Source organism: Salvelinus namaycush, chromosome 6 (assembly GCF_016432855.1).
Source record: "Salvelinus namaycush isolate Seneca chromosome 6, SaNama_1.0, whole genome shotgun sequence".
Classification (NCBI taxonomy): domain Eukaryota; kingdom Metazoa; phylum Chordata; class Actinopteri; order Salmoniformes; family Salmonidae; genus Salvelinus; species Salvelinus namaycush.
The window spans coordinates 36,911,764-36,926,925 of record NC_052312.1 but is presented as its reverse complement, the minus strand read 5'-3'; the positions used below and the strand labels follow the sequence as shown (position 1 = coordinate 36,926,925).

At 43.5% G+C, this 15,162-nt stretch overlaps 1 protein-coding gene across 6 annotated transcripts; it reads left to right on the top strand.

The window, feature by feature from the left end:
• The first annotated feature begins 173 nt into the window (after positions 1–173).
• Positions 174–10,898, top strand: LOC120049945 (tyrosine 3-monooxygenase-like). 6 transcript variants are annotated; one of them, XM_038996470.1, is made up of 12 exons: positions 174–699; positions 841–1,018; positions 1,175–1,263; positions 1,430–1,497; positions 1,652–1,702; positions 1,855–2,000; positions 2,352–2,487; positions 2,678–2,747; positions 2,870–2,926; positions 3,155–3,250; positions 3,409–3,542; positions 10,266–10,898. In XM_038996470.1, exons 1-12 carry the CDS (start codon positions 472–474, stop codon positions 10,423–10,425), a joined length of 1,413 nt encoding a protein of 470 aa, XP_038852398.1. In that variant the 5' UTR covers positions 174–471; the 3' UTR covers positions 10,426–10,898. The 6 variants fall into 6 exon arrangements, with proteins under 6 accessions (XP_038852398.1, XP_038852397.1, XP_038852395.1 ...); XM_038996469.1 differs by having other exon boundaries at positions 2,352–2,535; XM_038996467.1 differs by having other exon boundaries at positions 174–1,018; positions 1,430–1,461; positions 2,352–2,535.
• The last annotated feature ends 4,264 nt before the right edge of the window (positions 10,899–15,162 follow it).

The following is a 15,162-nucleotide window of genomic DNA, read 5'->3' as shown; positions in this document are numbered from 1 at the left end:
TTAGAGTCTGTCAAAGTGCGTTTCAGGGGAAAATAAATATCCTGTTGACCCGTTGCACCTGTTACAAATCAATGGAAAGAAAAATATATAGCCTAGAATAAATGTAAGTAAAACTCAATATTCATAATCTTATTTTGTAGGCTGCAAAACGTTTTATTTCGCAATATATTAGGCATATACTTGCTTTCATAAACTATGTTTTATTCCATTAAAAGGTGATTGATTGGCTGTTATGACGCATAACACCTAAAAATCATACGTGTGCATTTGCGTAACTCATTTCCATAAAGAATTGTGTGGCACTGGGATATAAACCTGTCTCCCTGCTAACAGCACAGCTTCAGACACAGCTGTGCCTCGGAGAGTCTCAGTATCCGGTAATAGGCCCATATAGACTATTCGATCAAACAAATCATAGCAACTCTGCAATATTATTTTTAAGACAGTCTACGACAAATTGACATAAGTTCAATGAAGACGGAGAGTGTGGCGCAAAACATTCCGTTCGTCGGCAGAAAGCGAAGTCTGATCGAAGATGCCCGGAAAGAGCGCGCCAGCGGTTCCTCTTCCCCTGGCCCATCGCGGGGTGGTGAAAGCTTTGTGTTTGAGGAAAAGGAAGGAACAGTGACACTGAACATTCTTTTCGCACTCAGCCACGAGAAGAATGCAGGGTTCTTTAAAACTGGCAAAGTCTTTGAGGTAAGGAAAACATGTGCATCATTAGATATGAGTTGCAGATGGAGAGCTTCAATTAAATCAGGTCTACGGCATCGAATCAATGTGATAAAATATACATGTGTTTGCTTAAATATGATATGTATGTCTTTACCATGCATTCAGACGTTTGAAGCTAAGCTTCTGCATATTGAGAGCCGACCAGGGAGGAAGTCTAAGAACAGTGGCTGTGGTGATCTGGAGTTCTTTATGAGGTGTGAAGTGCACATCTCTGACACCGACACCTTCATCAACTCACTCAAGAGAGTCGCCGACGACGTACGCACCATCCCAGAGGAAAAAGGTTATAATACAATTTGAATGAAATAATAATCACACGTTCCTAATAATAGTAACGTTTTTCTTGTTTTTATTATCGTTTAGAATACAATAACACCTATTCATTTACATTGTGTGAAATAATTACGCTCTGCCATATTTTCTTGTTTTCTTGTTTTAGTTCCCTGGTTCCCCAGAAAGATTAGAGATCTGGATAAATGCAACCTGTTGATAACGAAATATGACCCAGATATGGACCAGGATCATCCAGTTAGTGTTTATGTTTACCATAGCAATATTGCTAGGCTACCATTTATATGGCATTGATACAATACTTGTATAATTCATTGGATTGTTAGAAATAATACTCAACTATCAAAAAGGACAACAAACTAAAAATGTCATGGCTAACTAATTGTTATGATTCCTTTTTCAGGGATTCAGTGATCCAGAATACAGAAAAAGAAGGTGCTTCATCGCTGAACTTGCAGCGAATTACAGACAGTAAATTGATCTCATCATTTTCACCTTTCAAAAAAGTTATTCCCATGTAGTCAGTCGCTCTTCGGTGCCAGTACTGCATCATTGGACCAAAGGCATGCCATTGTAGAAATGCATTCGTAAAGGAATGATTGATGCATCCATCTCTGTTCCACAGGGGGGAACCATTACCCAGAGTAGAGTACACACCAGAGGAGGTGGCCACATGGTGAGAATAACAGCTGATGTATAGTATACTGGAGATGGACATCATACAATCCTAATAGACTTCTTTCATAATGATAATAGTCTACAGTCAATATACCTGTGGAGTTCGAATGACAGTGTTCTAATGACTCTGCTGCTGCTGTCATTTAACAGGAGAGAGGTGTACCGGACCCTGAGGACCATCTACCCTGACCTGGCGTGCAGACAGTTCCTGGGTGGGCTGCAGCAGCTGGAGAGGGAGTGTGGCTACGGAGAGGACAGTATCCCCCAGCTCCGGGAGGTCTCTGCCTTCCTCAAAGGTGAGGCCCAGCAGTCTATCTCTGCCTGAGGGACAGAGCAATAGCAGCACTATGCCCAGCTTCAAGGAATAGAATAAACATGGACAGAGGCAAATCCAGCATGCCCATGACTTTCCATTGAATGACTAATTCTGGTCGATGACTGTGCGCAGTGCGCACCTTATAGATTGATTATGCCTCATTATTTTAATGTAGATTGCTTACAACAGTAATAACAACATTAGGGATTGTTCTCGTACTGCAGAAACACTATAGGCAGTCACTGTTCACCATGTATGAACATCAGCATCCATGCCACTGGTGAATATGTGTCTGACAGTGGTACCTTGCTATGTGTTCTTGTTTGTCCAGAGAAGACAGGCTTCCAGCTGCGTCCGGTGGCAGGGCTACTCTCCGCCAGAGACTTCCTAGCTAGCCTGGCCTTCAGAGTGTTCCAGTGTACCCAGTACATCCGCCACGCCTCCGCACCCATGCACTCCCCGGAGCCGTACGTCAATTGGTGTTATTGGCATAGTAGAATCACTCGAAATAAACAGTGTGTGTCATAATATTCAGTTTACTAACTGATCCTAAATAATAACATATGTATGATTCATGTGTATCATGATAATCAGTCTAATCAATGGACATATTCATGTGCGTCATGTAGTCACAGCTTTTGCGCTTCCTTCTCTCAGAGATTGCTGTCACGAGTTACTCGGCCATATTCCTATGCTTGCAGACAAAGAATTTGCCCAGTTTTCCCAGGTAAAAACATTTAGACTTATAATACGGTTCATATGATGCTTGGGTGTAATAATACATCCATTATAATAATACATAAATTGTCTTATCAGTGCGCAACACTCACAATTGTTTGTCATTTGCAGGAAATTGGCCTAGCCTCACTGGGAGCATCAGACGAGGATATTGAGAGACTCTCAACTGTAAGAGCTGACCTTTGAGCTTTCATTTCAAAATAAGCAGTTACCAATCAGATGTAAAACATTAGATACTGCACTGAGGTTGGGTGTTGGACTGCAAATTACGGACCTTTGCTGCCATCTAGTGGAAAATATAAAATACAGACCAATCTGACCATTTGATTAATGTGTTGTCAGGCGTGAAACGGAGCCTTATCATTTCCTCATCACTTGTTGCCATTCCTCCGACAGTTGTACTGGTTCACGGTGGAGTTTGGACTGTGTAAGCAGAATGGAACTGTGAAGGCATACGGTGCCGGCCTCCTGTCCTCATATGGAGAACTCATTGTGAGTAGGATTTTACATTGGTACTCTGTAGAATTGTACTGATAGAAGGGACTAATTCCTAATTTATTATCTCTTGTTTTCATATAACATGCCGCTAATCATTTCTGAAGGATTCTAAAATGATAACTAATCACTTATCTCTTACTTCCATCTTTCAGTATGCTCTCTCTAACGAACCTGAGTACAAGCCATTCAACCCAGAGGAGACAGCAATCCAGCCTTACCAGGACCAGACTTTCCAACCTGTCTACTTTGTCTCAGAAAGCTTTGAGGATGCCAAGATTAAGATGAGGTACATCAATGCATACAAGTGGTGAATGTCTATATGTGAGCACTTCAGTACGCCACAGGAAATGTGTAACATGTGGCGTATACCTTGGATTTGAGTTGATCTTGTCGCTCTTGGACCGCAGTGCTGCAGGGGTTTTGGAGAGGAGCCAGTGGGAAGCTCAGGGGATCTGAGTGAGGACACAGAAGCAAATCAGACTGAAGGCAGCTGTTTAGGAGTTACTCGTAATTAGCATATTACGTTTTGTAATATATTAATGTAATCTGAATGAGCAGAGTACCGATGGACATGGGCAACTCCAGTCCTTGGGGGCCGGAGTGGTGTCACACTTTTACCCCATCCCTAGCACAAACAGCTGAGTTAACTAATTCCATTCTAAACTGAAGATCATGGTTAGTTGATTATTGGAGTCAGGTGTGTTAGCTAACACATTTATTTATTGTACCTTTATTTAACCAGGTAATCTAGTTGAGAACAAGTTCTCATTTACAACTGCGACCTGACCAAGATAAAGCAAAGCAGTGCGACACAAACAACAACACAGAGTTACACATGGAATAAACAAACATACAGTCAATAATACAATAGAGAAAGTCTATATACAGTGTGTGCAAATGAGGTAGGATAAGGGGGGTGAGGCAATAAATAGGCCATAGTGGCAAAATTATTACAGTATGGCAAATGAAACACTGGGGTGATAGATATGCAGAAGATGAGTGTGCAAGTAGCGGTACTGGGGTGCAAAGGAGCAAAATAAATAACAATATGGTGATAAGGTAGTTGGATGGGCTATTTACAGATTGGCTATGTACAGGTGCAGCGATCTGTGCGCTGCTCTGACAGCTGGTGCTTAAAGCTAGTGAGGGAGATATGAGTCTCCAGCTTCAGTGATTTTTGCAGTTTGTTCCAGTCATTGGCAGCAGAGAACTGGAAGGAAAGGCGGCTGAAGGAGGAATTGGCTTTGGGGGTGACCAGTGAAATATACCTGTGCTGCGGGTGGGTGCTGCTATGGTGACCAGTGAGCTGAGATAAGGCAAGGCTTTACCTAGCAACGACTTATAGATGACCTGGAGCCAGTGGGTTTGGCGACAGATATGAAGCGAGGGCCAGCCAACGAGAGAGCATACAGGTCGCAGTGGTGGGTAGTATATGAGGCTTTGGTGACAAAACAGATGGCACTGTGATGGACTGCATCCAATTTGCTGAGTAGAGTGTTGGAGGCTATTTTGTAAATGACATCGCCGAAGTTAAGGATCGGTAGGCTAGTCAGTTTTACTAGGGTATGTTTGGCAGCATGAGTGAAGGATGATTTGTTGCAAAATAGGAAGCCGATTCTAGATGTAATTTTGGATTGGAGATGCTTATAGTGAGTCTGGAAGGAGAGTTTACAGTGTAACATGACACCTAGATTTTTTTATTATGATAATTAGATTTCCACGGGAGCATGGACATCGATCTTAGGGGGTTTTAAACAGGTTCTCTGGCACAAAATCCATATCAGCCAATTAGACTTGTCGATTTACTTGCACGTGACAGAACACTAAATCGTAGCTGGTCCCATCCGATAACATGGCACACGTTAGCCCTATGCTAACCTCACCAGGTGGCACTGATTATATCCTGGCACAAATTATGCATCAGCCAATTACAATTGTCAACGTGGTTGGACGTGTTCCAACTCTTGTTCATGGAAGCATCCTTAACACACCTCAGTCCAACAGGATGCTCCGATCATCAAACAACCGTCACATGTATTTGACTGACTGGTCAAATTGCTCTCTGTGTTAAGTGCCAAGTCCACGTAATTGTCGCAGATTGCGGCAAGGGTTCGAATTTCACGAGTTTCCTCCCCTTTGAAATATATACTGTACATGTACTGTATTAGTGTGCTGAAAATGGACGCCAACAGCTTGAAAGGGAAGATTATTCAATAATTGAATAAGGAGATAACTCTTTCTTCAGCCTTGCAGACAAACGCACTGCTATGGCCTAATAATTATATTGCAAAGGCTATATTACATAGGCTATATTACATGGACATGAACATAAATGTAGGCCTACAGTGGGTTATATGCATATTTATAATCATCTACTTTGTCACATATGCGTTATTTGACTCGAGGAGGATGAACATTACAAAGTGTACAGTAGGATTGTAGTTAGTATCATTATCATCCTACAGATGGCAGTATTGCAGTTATTTTAAAATAAGTTTATCACACTTGGCTGTCATGATGAGTATATTCTTATGTAGGTAGGCTACACTTACATCCAGGCCTACAACGTTTTGTAGGCTACGCATTATTATAATCATCCACTTGGTCAAATGCGTTTTGAATTGAGCATCAAGGACCGGCAGTGAACAGTTTTGTCCTCAACAAAAAAGCTTGCCAGGAGGGTGACTCGAACCCACGGTGAGCTATTGATTTCAAGCTGACCGTTTTAGCAGTGTGCCACCTAGAGGCAATAATGATAGTGATAGTCTACATGCTATTTGACAAATCCATAAGGCTCTCCGTTTTTGGGTTTTTACGATGTACGATAAACGTACATGTTGTAAGGACCTCATAATTTCCCCATAAAAGCACATGGATGTGTGTGAAACAGAAACGTGGGATTTTGTCATGAATGCAAAAACATGAAAATGTCTTGTTAGTACTAGCTAGTAGTGTAGTCGAGGATGCGTCAATGCAATATTGGCTCACAACATTACAGACCAACAGAACAGCAAAGATTGTGGATATACTGACAAGATACATGGCCCTCTGCCCTAACAATGGTGGTGGTTGTCTAGAAAACGGCACGGCAGGCTGTCTAGCTTCCTCATATCCTTTTTGTGGATACATCTCATTATTGTAATCTTATTTGAATATTCGATGAGAGTTGTTGACATCAACCGCCTGTATTCAATGGAGACAGATGCTATGCTACTAGTTTCATGCCATGAATATGTATAGCTATCTCGAGACTACTCCAATATAAAGTGTTTTTTCCTCAAAGTTACCGGGATGTCACGTGTCCTACTTATATCAGTACACTCATAACAACTTAAGCATTACGGATCTTCTATTCGATCAAATAAAGCTCATGTAGCAAATAAGCTATTCATTTTTTTTGTTCACCAAATTCGATGCTCATTGACTTCCATACAAAAACTCCTTGCCTGGGTGAGTGAAACAACGAAAAAAAACGTCACCTGCTGGAAGGAGACAGATTTTCCCCGGAGTTGGGCCTCTCTTCCTGTAGGTTTAAAATATCCCTCTAGTGGCCAGGGTTGACCTATTTTAAGAAATGCCATTGGTTGGTGGATATAAGTCTAAGATCTTTGATAGACTGATGAAGAATAAGTGCCGCCTGTTGAGGTTAGCATAGGGCTAACGTGTTCCATGTTATCTGATGGGACCAGCTACATTTGTGATGGCGCCGGAGGGGATGGCTGCTGTTTTATTGGCTCTGAACCAACTGTGCTATTTTGTTAATTTTTTTCGCATTGTTTGTAACATATTTTGTACATAATGTTGCTACTACCGTCTCTTATGACCGAAAATAGCTTCTGGACATTAGAACAGCGATTACTGTCTTTAATGAGTCGGACGGGAAGGATATACTCCAAACACCCGAACAGGCCCAGTTTTCCCATCATTCGCTGGAGAAAGAAACTGAGATTTCACGTAAAGAGATCGGGGTGCCTTGTGAGGATCAGGCGATGAGTGGCTAATCTGCCTTTGCCATCAGTACTGTTAGCTAACATTCAATCGCTGGAAAATAAATGTGACGAACTGAAAGCACATATATCCTACCAATGGGACATTAAAAACTGCAATATCTTATGTTTCACCGAGTTGTGGCTGAACGACAACATTAATAACATACAGCTGGCGGGTTATACACTCTATCGGCAAGATAGAACAGCAGCCTCTGGTAAGACACGGGGAGGTGGCCTATGCATATTTGTAAACAACAGCTAGTGCACGGTATCTAAGGAAGTCTCAAGGTTTTGCTCGCCTGAGGTAGAGTATCTCATGATAAGCTGTAGACCAAACTATCTACCTAGAGAGTTTTCATCTGTATTTTTCGTAGCCGTCTACATATCACCGCAGACCGATGCTGGCACTAAAACCGCACTCAATGAGTTTTACCTCATGTCTATCAGCATGTTCAATGTGCAACCAGAGAAAAAAAAAAAAAACTCTAGACCACCTTTACTCCACATTCAGAGATAAGTACAAAGCTCTCCCTCGCCCTCCATTTGGCAAATCTGACCATAATTCTATCCTCCTGATTCCTGCTCACAAGCAAAAATTTAAGCAGGAAGCATCAGTGACTCGGTCTATAAAAAAGTGGTCAGATGAAGCAGATGCTAAACTACAGGACTGTTTTGCTAGCACAGACTGGGATATGTTCCGGAGTACACTACATCAGTCACTGGCTTCATCAATAAGTGTATCGATGACGTCATCCCCACAGTGACTGTACGTACATACCCCAACCAGAAGCCACGGTTTACAGGCAACATTCGCACTGAGCTAAAGGATAGAACTGCCACTTTCAAGGAGCGGGACTCTAACCCGGAAGCTTATAAGAAATCCCACTATGCCCGCCGACGAACCATCAAACAGGTAAAGCATCAATACAGGACTAAGATCGAAATTGTACTACACCGGCTCCGACGCTCGTCGGATGTGGTAGGGCTTACAAACTATTACAGACTACAAAGAGAAGCACAGCCGAGAGCTGCCCAGTGACACGAGACTACCAGACGGGCTAAATAACTTCTATGCTCGCTTTGAAGCAAGAAACACTGAAACATGCATGAGAGCATCAGCTGTTCCGGGCGACTGTGTGATCACGCTCCCCGCAGCCGATGTGAGTAAAACCTTTAAACAGGTCAACATTCACAAGGCCGCAGGGCCAGACGGATTTCCAGGATGTGTACTCCGAGCATGCGCTGACCAACTGGCAAGTGTCTTCACTGACATTTTCAACCTCCCCCTGTCTGAGTCTGTAATACCAACATATTCAAGCAGACCACCATAGTCCCTGTGCCCAAGAACACTAAGGTAAGCTGCCTAAATGACTACCGACCCGTAGCACTCACGTCTGTAGCCATGAAATGCTTTGAAAGGCTGGTCATGGCTCACATCAACAACATTATCCCAGAAACCTTAGACCCACTCCAATTTTCATACCGTCCCAACAGATCCACAGATGATGCAATCTCTATTGCACTCCACACTGCCCTTTCACACCTGGACAAAAGGAACACCTATGTGAGAATGCTATTCATTGACTACAGCTCAGTGTTCAACACCATAGTGCCCTCAAAGTTCATCACTAAGCTAAGGATCCTGGGAATAAACACCTCCCTCTGCAACTGGATCCTGGACTTCCTGACGGGCCGCCCCCAGGTCGTAAGGGTAGGTAACACCACATCCGCCACGCTGATCCTCAACACGGGGGCCCCTCAGGGGTGCGTGCTCAGTCCCCTCCTGTACTCCCTGTTCACTCATGGCTGCACGGCCAGGCACGACTCCCAACACCATCATTAAGTTTGCCGATGACACAACAGTGGTAAGCCTGATTACCGACAACGATGAGACGGCCTATAGGGAGGAGGTCAGAGACCTGACGTGTGGTGCAAGGACAACAACCTCTCCCTCAATGTGATCAAGACAAAGGAGATGATTGTGGACTACAGGAAAAGGAGGACCGAGCATGCCCCCATTCTCATCAACAGGGCTGTAGTGGAGCAGGTTGAGAGCTTCAAGTTCCTTGGCGTCCACATCACCAACAAACTAACATGGTCCAAGCACACCAAGACAGTCGTGAAGAGGGCATGACAAAACCTATTCCCCCTCAGGAGACTGAAAAGATTTGGCATGGGTCCTCAGATCCTCAAAAGGTTCTGCAGCTGCACCATCGAGAGCATCCTGACTGGTTGCATTACTGCCTGGTATGGCAACTGCTCGGCCTCCGACCGCAAGGCACTATAGAGGGTAGTGCGTACGGCCCAGTACATCACCGGGGCCAAGCTTCCTGCCATTCAGGACCTCTATACCAGAAAGTGTCAGAGGAAGGCCCGACAAATTGTCAAAGAGTGCAGCCACCCTAGTCATAGACTGTTCTCTCTGCTACCGCACGGCAAGCGGTACCAGCGCGCCATGTCTAGGTCCAAGAGGCTTCTAAACAGCTTCCACCCCCCCAAGCCATAAGACTCCTAAACATGTAATGAAATGCTACCCAGCCTATTTGCAATGCCCCCCCCCCCCCCCTTCTACACTGCTGCTACTCCGTTATTATCTATGCATAGTCACTTTAATAACTCTACCTACATGTACATATTACCTCAATTACCTCGACTAACCGGTGCCCCTGCACATTGTGTCTGTACCGGTACCCTCTGTATATAGCCCCGCTATTGTTACTTACTGCTGCTCTTTAATTACTTGTTATTCTTATCTCTTACTTTTTCTGGGGTATTTTCTTAAAACTGCATTGTTGGTTAAGGGCTTGTAAGTAAGCATTTCAATGTAAGAATACCTGTTGTATTCGGCGCATGTGACAAATAACATTTGATTTTGAATTTAGCTTTCTGTCACATGCAAGTAAATCACAGATTTGAATTGGCTGATATGCATTTGGTGTCAGAGAACTGTTTAAAATTAAATGTTTGCTTATTCGCAAATATGGACCCAATGTTTTAAAACCCTATTGTTCTACCTGCAGGCGGTACTCGTCGTCCATCCAACGGCCCTTCTCTGTCCGGTACGACCCATTCACTTCCAGCCTGGAGGTTCTGGACCAACCCAGTAAGATCCAGCATGCCCTAGGCCAGATGAGAGACGACCTGAAGATACTCCACAGTGCCCTGGAGAAACTGGGCTGAGGGCCTCAACACTGAGCCAGAGACTCAGGGAGTGAAACTGATACATACCTCTGGAGGGGTGGGAAGGGGAAGCCATTTTGGGTCTTTAAAGGTGCAATCTGTAATTTCTCTGTGTGGCCATGGGGCCAAATGCACAAACAATCAATGCTCAAATTGCACAAAATACAGTAGTTCCATTTAAGACAATCAGTTGAATATCCACCTCTTCAATCCTACTGGGCTAATACTTGCATTATTATTATTGTATTTTTTAGAGACTAAACTAGATTTAGCATATAAAAATGGATGGATGTGAAATGCTGTGTATATATTTAGTTAACTGAAAAACACAATTTATATTTATGTGCAAGATTCATAAATATTTCCTTGTTGGGTGCATGTATTGATATGATATGTATTGATATGTACGGTGACGTTATACATGTATTGTGAGGAGAATGTACAAAGTAATACATTTTATTTTTATTTTTTCAGTCCAATCACAAAGGGCATGAAAGAGAGAGAGACACACATGGGGGTAGGAAATGTACAGGGTGAATATGTCCGAGAATGTTTATCTTCGTAGAGAGATTACAGAGAAAAACTTTAGAATGCATGTGTAAAATAGTGATCAGAAAGAGAGCGTGGAAAAACCCCAATATGGAGGGAGATCAAGGAAAGAGATAAAAAAGTATACAAAGTCTGTGCATTTGCGTTTGAGAGAGCAAGCGAGCAAGCGACAGAGAGAGAGCGAGAGGGAACATGAACGTCAGAGGGTGGGGAGTACTACAATATAAGCCCATGTGCCACTGCCTCCCATTCCAAACCAACTGTTTCCATTTAGAAAATTCTTGGAACCCATTTGTCTTCACGTGTTATTAAGTAAAGGGAAGGAGCTAATTATGAATGATTTAAATATCATGTTTCCTCAGCTGGCTACTGTCAGAGCCAGTACTGAGGCCCAGTGGATCTAAAGCTGGACCTGGTCACACAGAACTCACAGTATAACACTACACGGTCAGTAGGGTTTCACAACTGGCATGATAAACTCTCTCCATCTCCTCTCTCTTCCTCTCTCTACCTGTGGGTTCAAGGGGTAATATATGCCATGTTTCTGTATCAGTGACAATGTGTCTGTACCAGAGTTCACCCGTATTCATTTTTAAAGCCAGAACGCAAATCGGTTCATAGATCTACACCGACTGTAAAACATCATGATGTGCACAGTTGATGTGAAAGCCTCCGACCACCTTGAGTGGGAGGCCTTCCTGTTCAATTATTCCAGTGTAAATCAAACATGGTTCACTTTACTCACAGAGAAACACAACCTCTCCAGTGGAGAAAATGGTGCACAGAGCCGAAGATTGATCTACTATACCGCTCGACTTGAGTGCAGCAGTGCACACATCCACTTGCTTAACCAAAATTCGAACACTTAATAATTTTGCATATCTCAGCTTACATCCAGCACAGCTCGGATCCAAAAATCCCCCACCAGAAAATCCCAGACCACTGGGATCCAAATCTGCTGAGGCCCCTAAACACAAAAGGGGTTGCCATGACGATACGATAACCACTACTGGTTCCAAGCAAAATTATTGTGCCTCACATACTAACCACAAATCCCCCAATGATGTACAGTATCATCCTGCCTTCAGAACTTAAGTGTTTCCTAATGTCATGGACCATCATTACCTTGGCACGCTAGCCTCCCCAGACTCAAAAGGATGGGTCATTGGGTTCACAGAGTCCTCCCTGAAGACATAGATGAAGCACAGATCATGGACTGTTTTTTGCTGCATTCATAAACAAAAAAATGCTGCTAAACCCAATGATTACTGCACAGAGACACTTGAAATTAAACGATGACCAAAATTATCCAATTTACATTTTGTGTAACCCACTGTACCGAGTGCTCTAATGATTTATCATAGTCACATTTAGTCTGTATTGTAATGCTTTGCAGCCTTTTCTCTCAACTGCCCTCATCCAGATCAACACATTTCCACTTCAGGCTGGTTTTACATCATGTAGGCCTAAGAAAATCCCCAAGAGATTAAAGGAAAGTATTTTTTTTACCTCAAAGAAAACCTCTAATCTCTTCCTTTGTTTTCTCTCCTCTAATACGGCTCATTATTAGCATTTGTTCTCTTTTTCTTGAGCCCCTGGCTTCACATGTGTGGGTTGGGGCAGAATTAGCTGAAGGCCTCATCTTGTCTGAAGTGGTGGAGGGGATTACAGAGAGAGAGGTGGAGAGTTCACACCTGTCTGATCTCTCTTTGATTCCTCTCTGCGTTCGTTATTACATTACAACTGGAGATTAAGCTGGAAGCCAAGTCGGCCTACTAACCAGGAAAGCCTTCCTGGCCTATGAGAAATAGCTCTATCATAGTTATCCTACTGTTCAACTTCAAACCAAAGATCTCCTTGTTCAAACAAAAAAATAAGAGGTTAAGGGTCATGAGAATGACCTAATGTGGATACTTTAATACTGCAAGCTTCAAGCTCAGTTTACACTTGATTTAACTTGCGAAAAATTACATGGTATGTCAAAGAAGGTAACAAAGCAGTCTCCGAAATTCAAGACCTAGGGCAGCAACAGTACTAGGTCTGGGATTAATGACAGATTCTCTTGGTTGTTCCGGGAGGGTCCTCTTCAGACAGACAACTCTCCCAAAAAAATCACGAGGCAGACACATCGAAACTAACGTTTGCAGGCAAAACCTTTGCTGTAGTTTTAGTGAAGGTAGTTGATGCAAACTAGCCACTAGCAAAAATGCCCTCATTAAAAATAACCCCTGTGATCTCCATTTTACCAGCTACTATGTGTCCAGGGGATGTTTACGATAGGGCAAGAAATGTATAAGGCAGTGACTTAAAAAAGCTGGATGTACCAACACCGCCCTTTCCTCTATGCCAAACTGACGTTGTATACATACCGTACCTCTCTGAATCAGAGGGGTTGGGTTAAATGTGGAAGACACATTTCAGTTGAATGCATTCAGTTGTACAACTGACTAGGTATCCCCCTTTCACTTTCCTGACGTGTTAAGATGGATCATTGGTACATTGTGGGAGGCAAGCCATCTGTCCAGAACAGGGATGGGTAACCAGTCATCGGGGACCTGATTGGTGTCACTTTTGCCCCAGCCCTAGCTAGCACACCTGACTCCAATAATCAACTGTGATTTTTAGTTTATAACACAATTAGTTTAATCACCTGTGTTTTCTAGGGATGGGGGAAAAGTGTGACACCTCTCCGGCACCAGAGGACTGGACTTGCCCATCCCTGATCTAGAGAGACTAGAAACAGAGGTGGGAGACCACCAGGTGGTGGTCTTGGGTCACTTTGATTCTGGGAGACACAATTGATTGAGAGACTCATGACTCACATTTCTCACAAAAATCTTGCACTTTGTAATTCTAATTCACCCTAAGAGGATATTATAGCCTTTGGAAAATGTTCAGCGGTGTGTGCAAAGAGAGGTTGCGGCGTCCTGAGCTCCGACATTGATTTCTCTGTTTCACGTAACCATTCCAGCACCACTTGTGTCCAACACTGCAAACGTACGGCACCGACCACATTGGACTTGTTCAAACAAAGAGTCGACCAGGAGAGCGGTAGCATGTTATGATTGTGGATGGTGGTTAGTGCGTACGCTCCAAGAAACATACAGGCCTGTCTAGCGGGATTGAAAGAGTGGAGGTCTCACCTCCCCTATACCTGCCTTACGCTGTCGTGCAGCAACACCGGTGCACAATAAAACCTACTGTTTCACCCCTTACACATACATTAATGGAGTAAAATAAACTGTTCTGTGTTACTCCTTGTAGACACACAACTCCATCCAAAGGGCTGCGCCCTCGGACTAAAAAACATCCATCCGTGGAAACAAGTGATTAGCTGTCACTAAAAATGATTCATGATCAAATTTAATGGAGTTCTAATGCAGTTAGTAAGTGCTATTCTCACACATGGGCCATCCAATAGGATACAATGAGCCCTTGTTTCTAATGGAGTACTCTGCGTCTGTTGGCTTATGGTCCAATGTCTCCCATGCTCCATCTCAGCATCACTGATCATCCCCACCCACTAGAACGATGAGATGTGTGGCTCTTGTGTTTTCTCTTCATCTCCCTCTTCTCTGGAGAGACAAATCACTCATCCCCTCTGCCAGCCAGTAGTATCTGACCTGAAAAGACCTCAACTCCCAGTTCCCTGCGCTTCTCTTCCAAAACCTAATTTTTCTCTTTCTTTAGTTTCCTGCCCTTGTCATAATCTCAGGGATAACCCAATAGCAGGAGCAGGCTGCATGCATTAGTCCTTCGCCTTCCCAGGCCTCACTCTGCAGGTGTTATAGGACCTACCGGGGTGGGGACAGCTGTGTGTGTGCGCGTGTGTGAGACAGATTGTGTATGGGTGAGTGTGTATGTCTGTTTTACAGAGAGAGTGAGCACCTGTAGAGGGATTGTGATGTTGACCGGTAGAGTAGAGTGCTGGCAGCATTGAGCGCACACATTCCTGTGACCTGCAGCTCACCCTGAGGCGCTTGGCAGAACATCATAACAAACTAGTACTGATACAAAACTTCTGAGAAAGACAGAACCAGCCTCGCTTTTCACAGAAGCCAAGTTCCACCATTCTGTTTGTCTGGGTATGACAGTTTGTCTGGGCAGTCAGTTGTCGGACTCTAAAATAAACATCAAAAGTCCAGGATGTGTCTAAACTAAGTTCAGAAGTCAAAGCAAACAAAAACA

What these genes read in the sequence shown, in the direction of transcription:
- LOC120049945 (XM_038996466.1), top strand. Translation starts at nt 472, where the DNA reads ATGAAGACGGAGAGTGTGGCGCAAAACATTCCGTTCGTCGGCAGAAAG. An exon ending in CTTGCAGCGAATTACAGACA is followed by an intron (nt 1,498 to 1,651) that starts GTAAATTGATCT and finishes TCTGTTCCACAG; the next exon opens with GGGGGAACCATTACCCAGAG. An exon ending in GATGCCAAGATTAAGATGAG is followed by an intron (nt 3,543 to 10,265) that starts GTACATCAATGC and finishes TTCTACCTGCAG; the next exon opens with GCGGTACTCGTCGTCCATCC.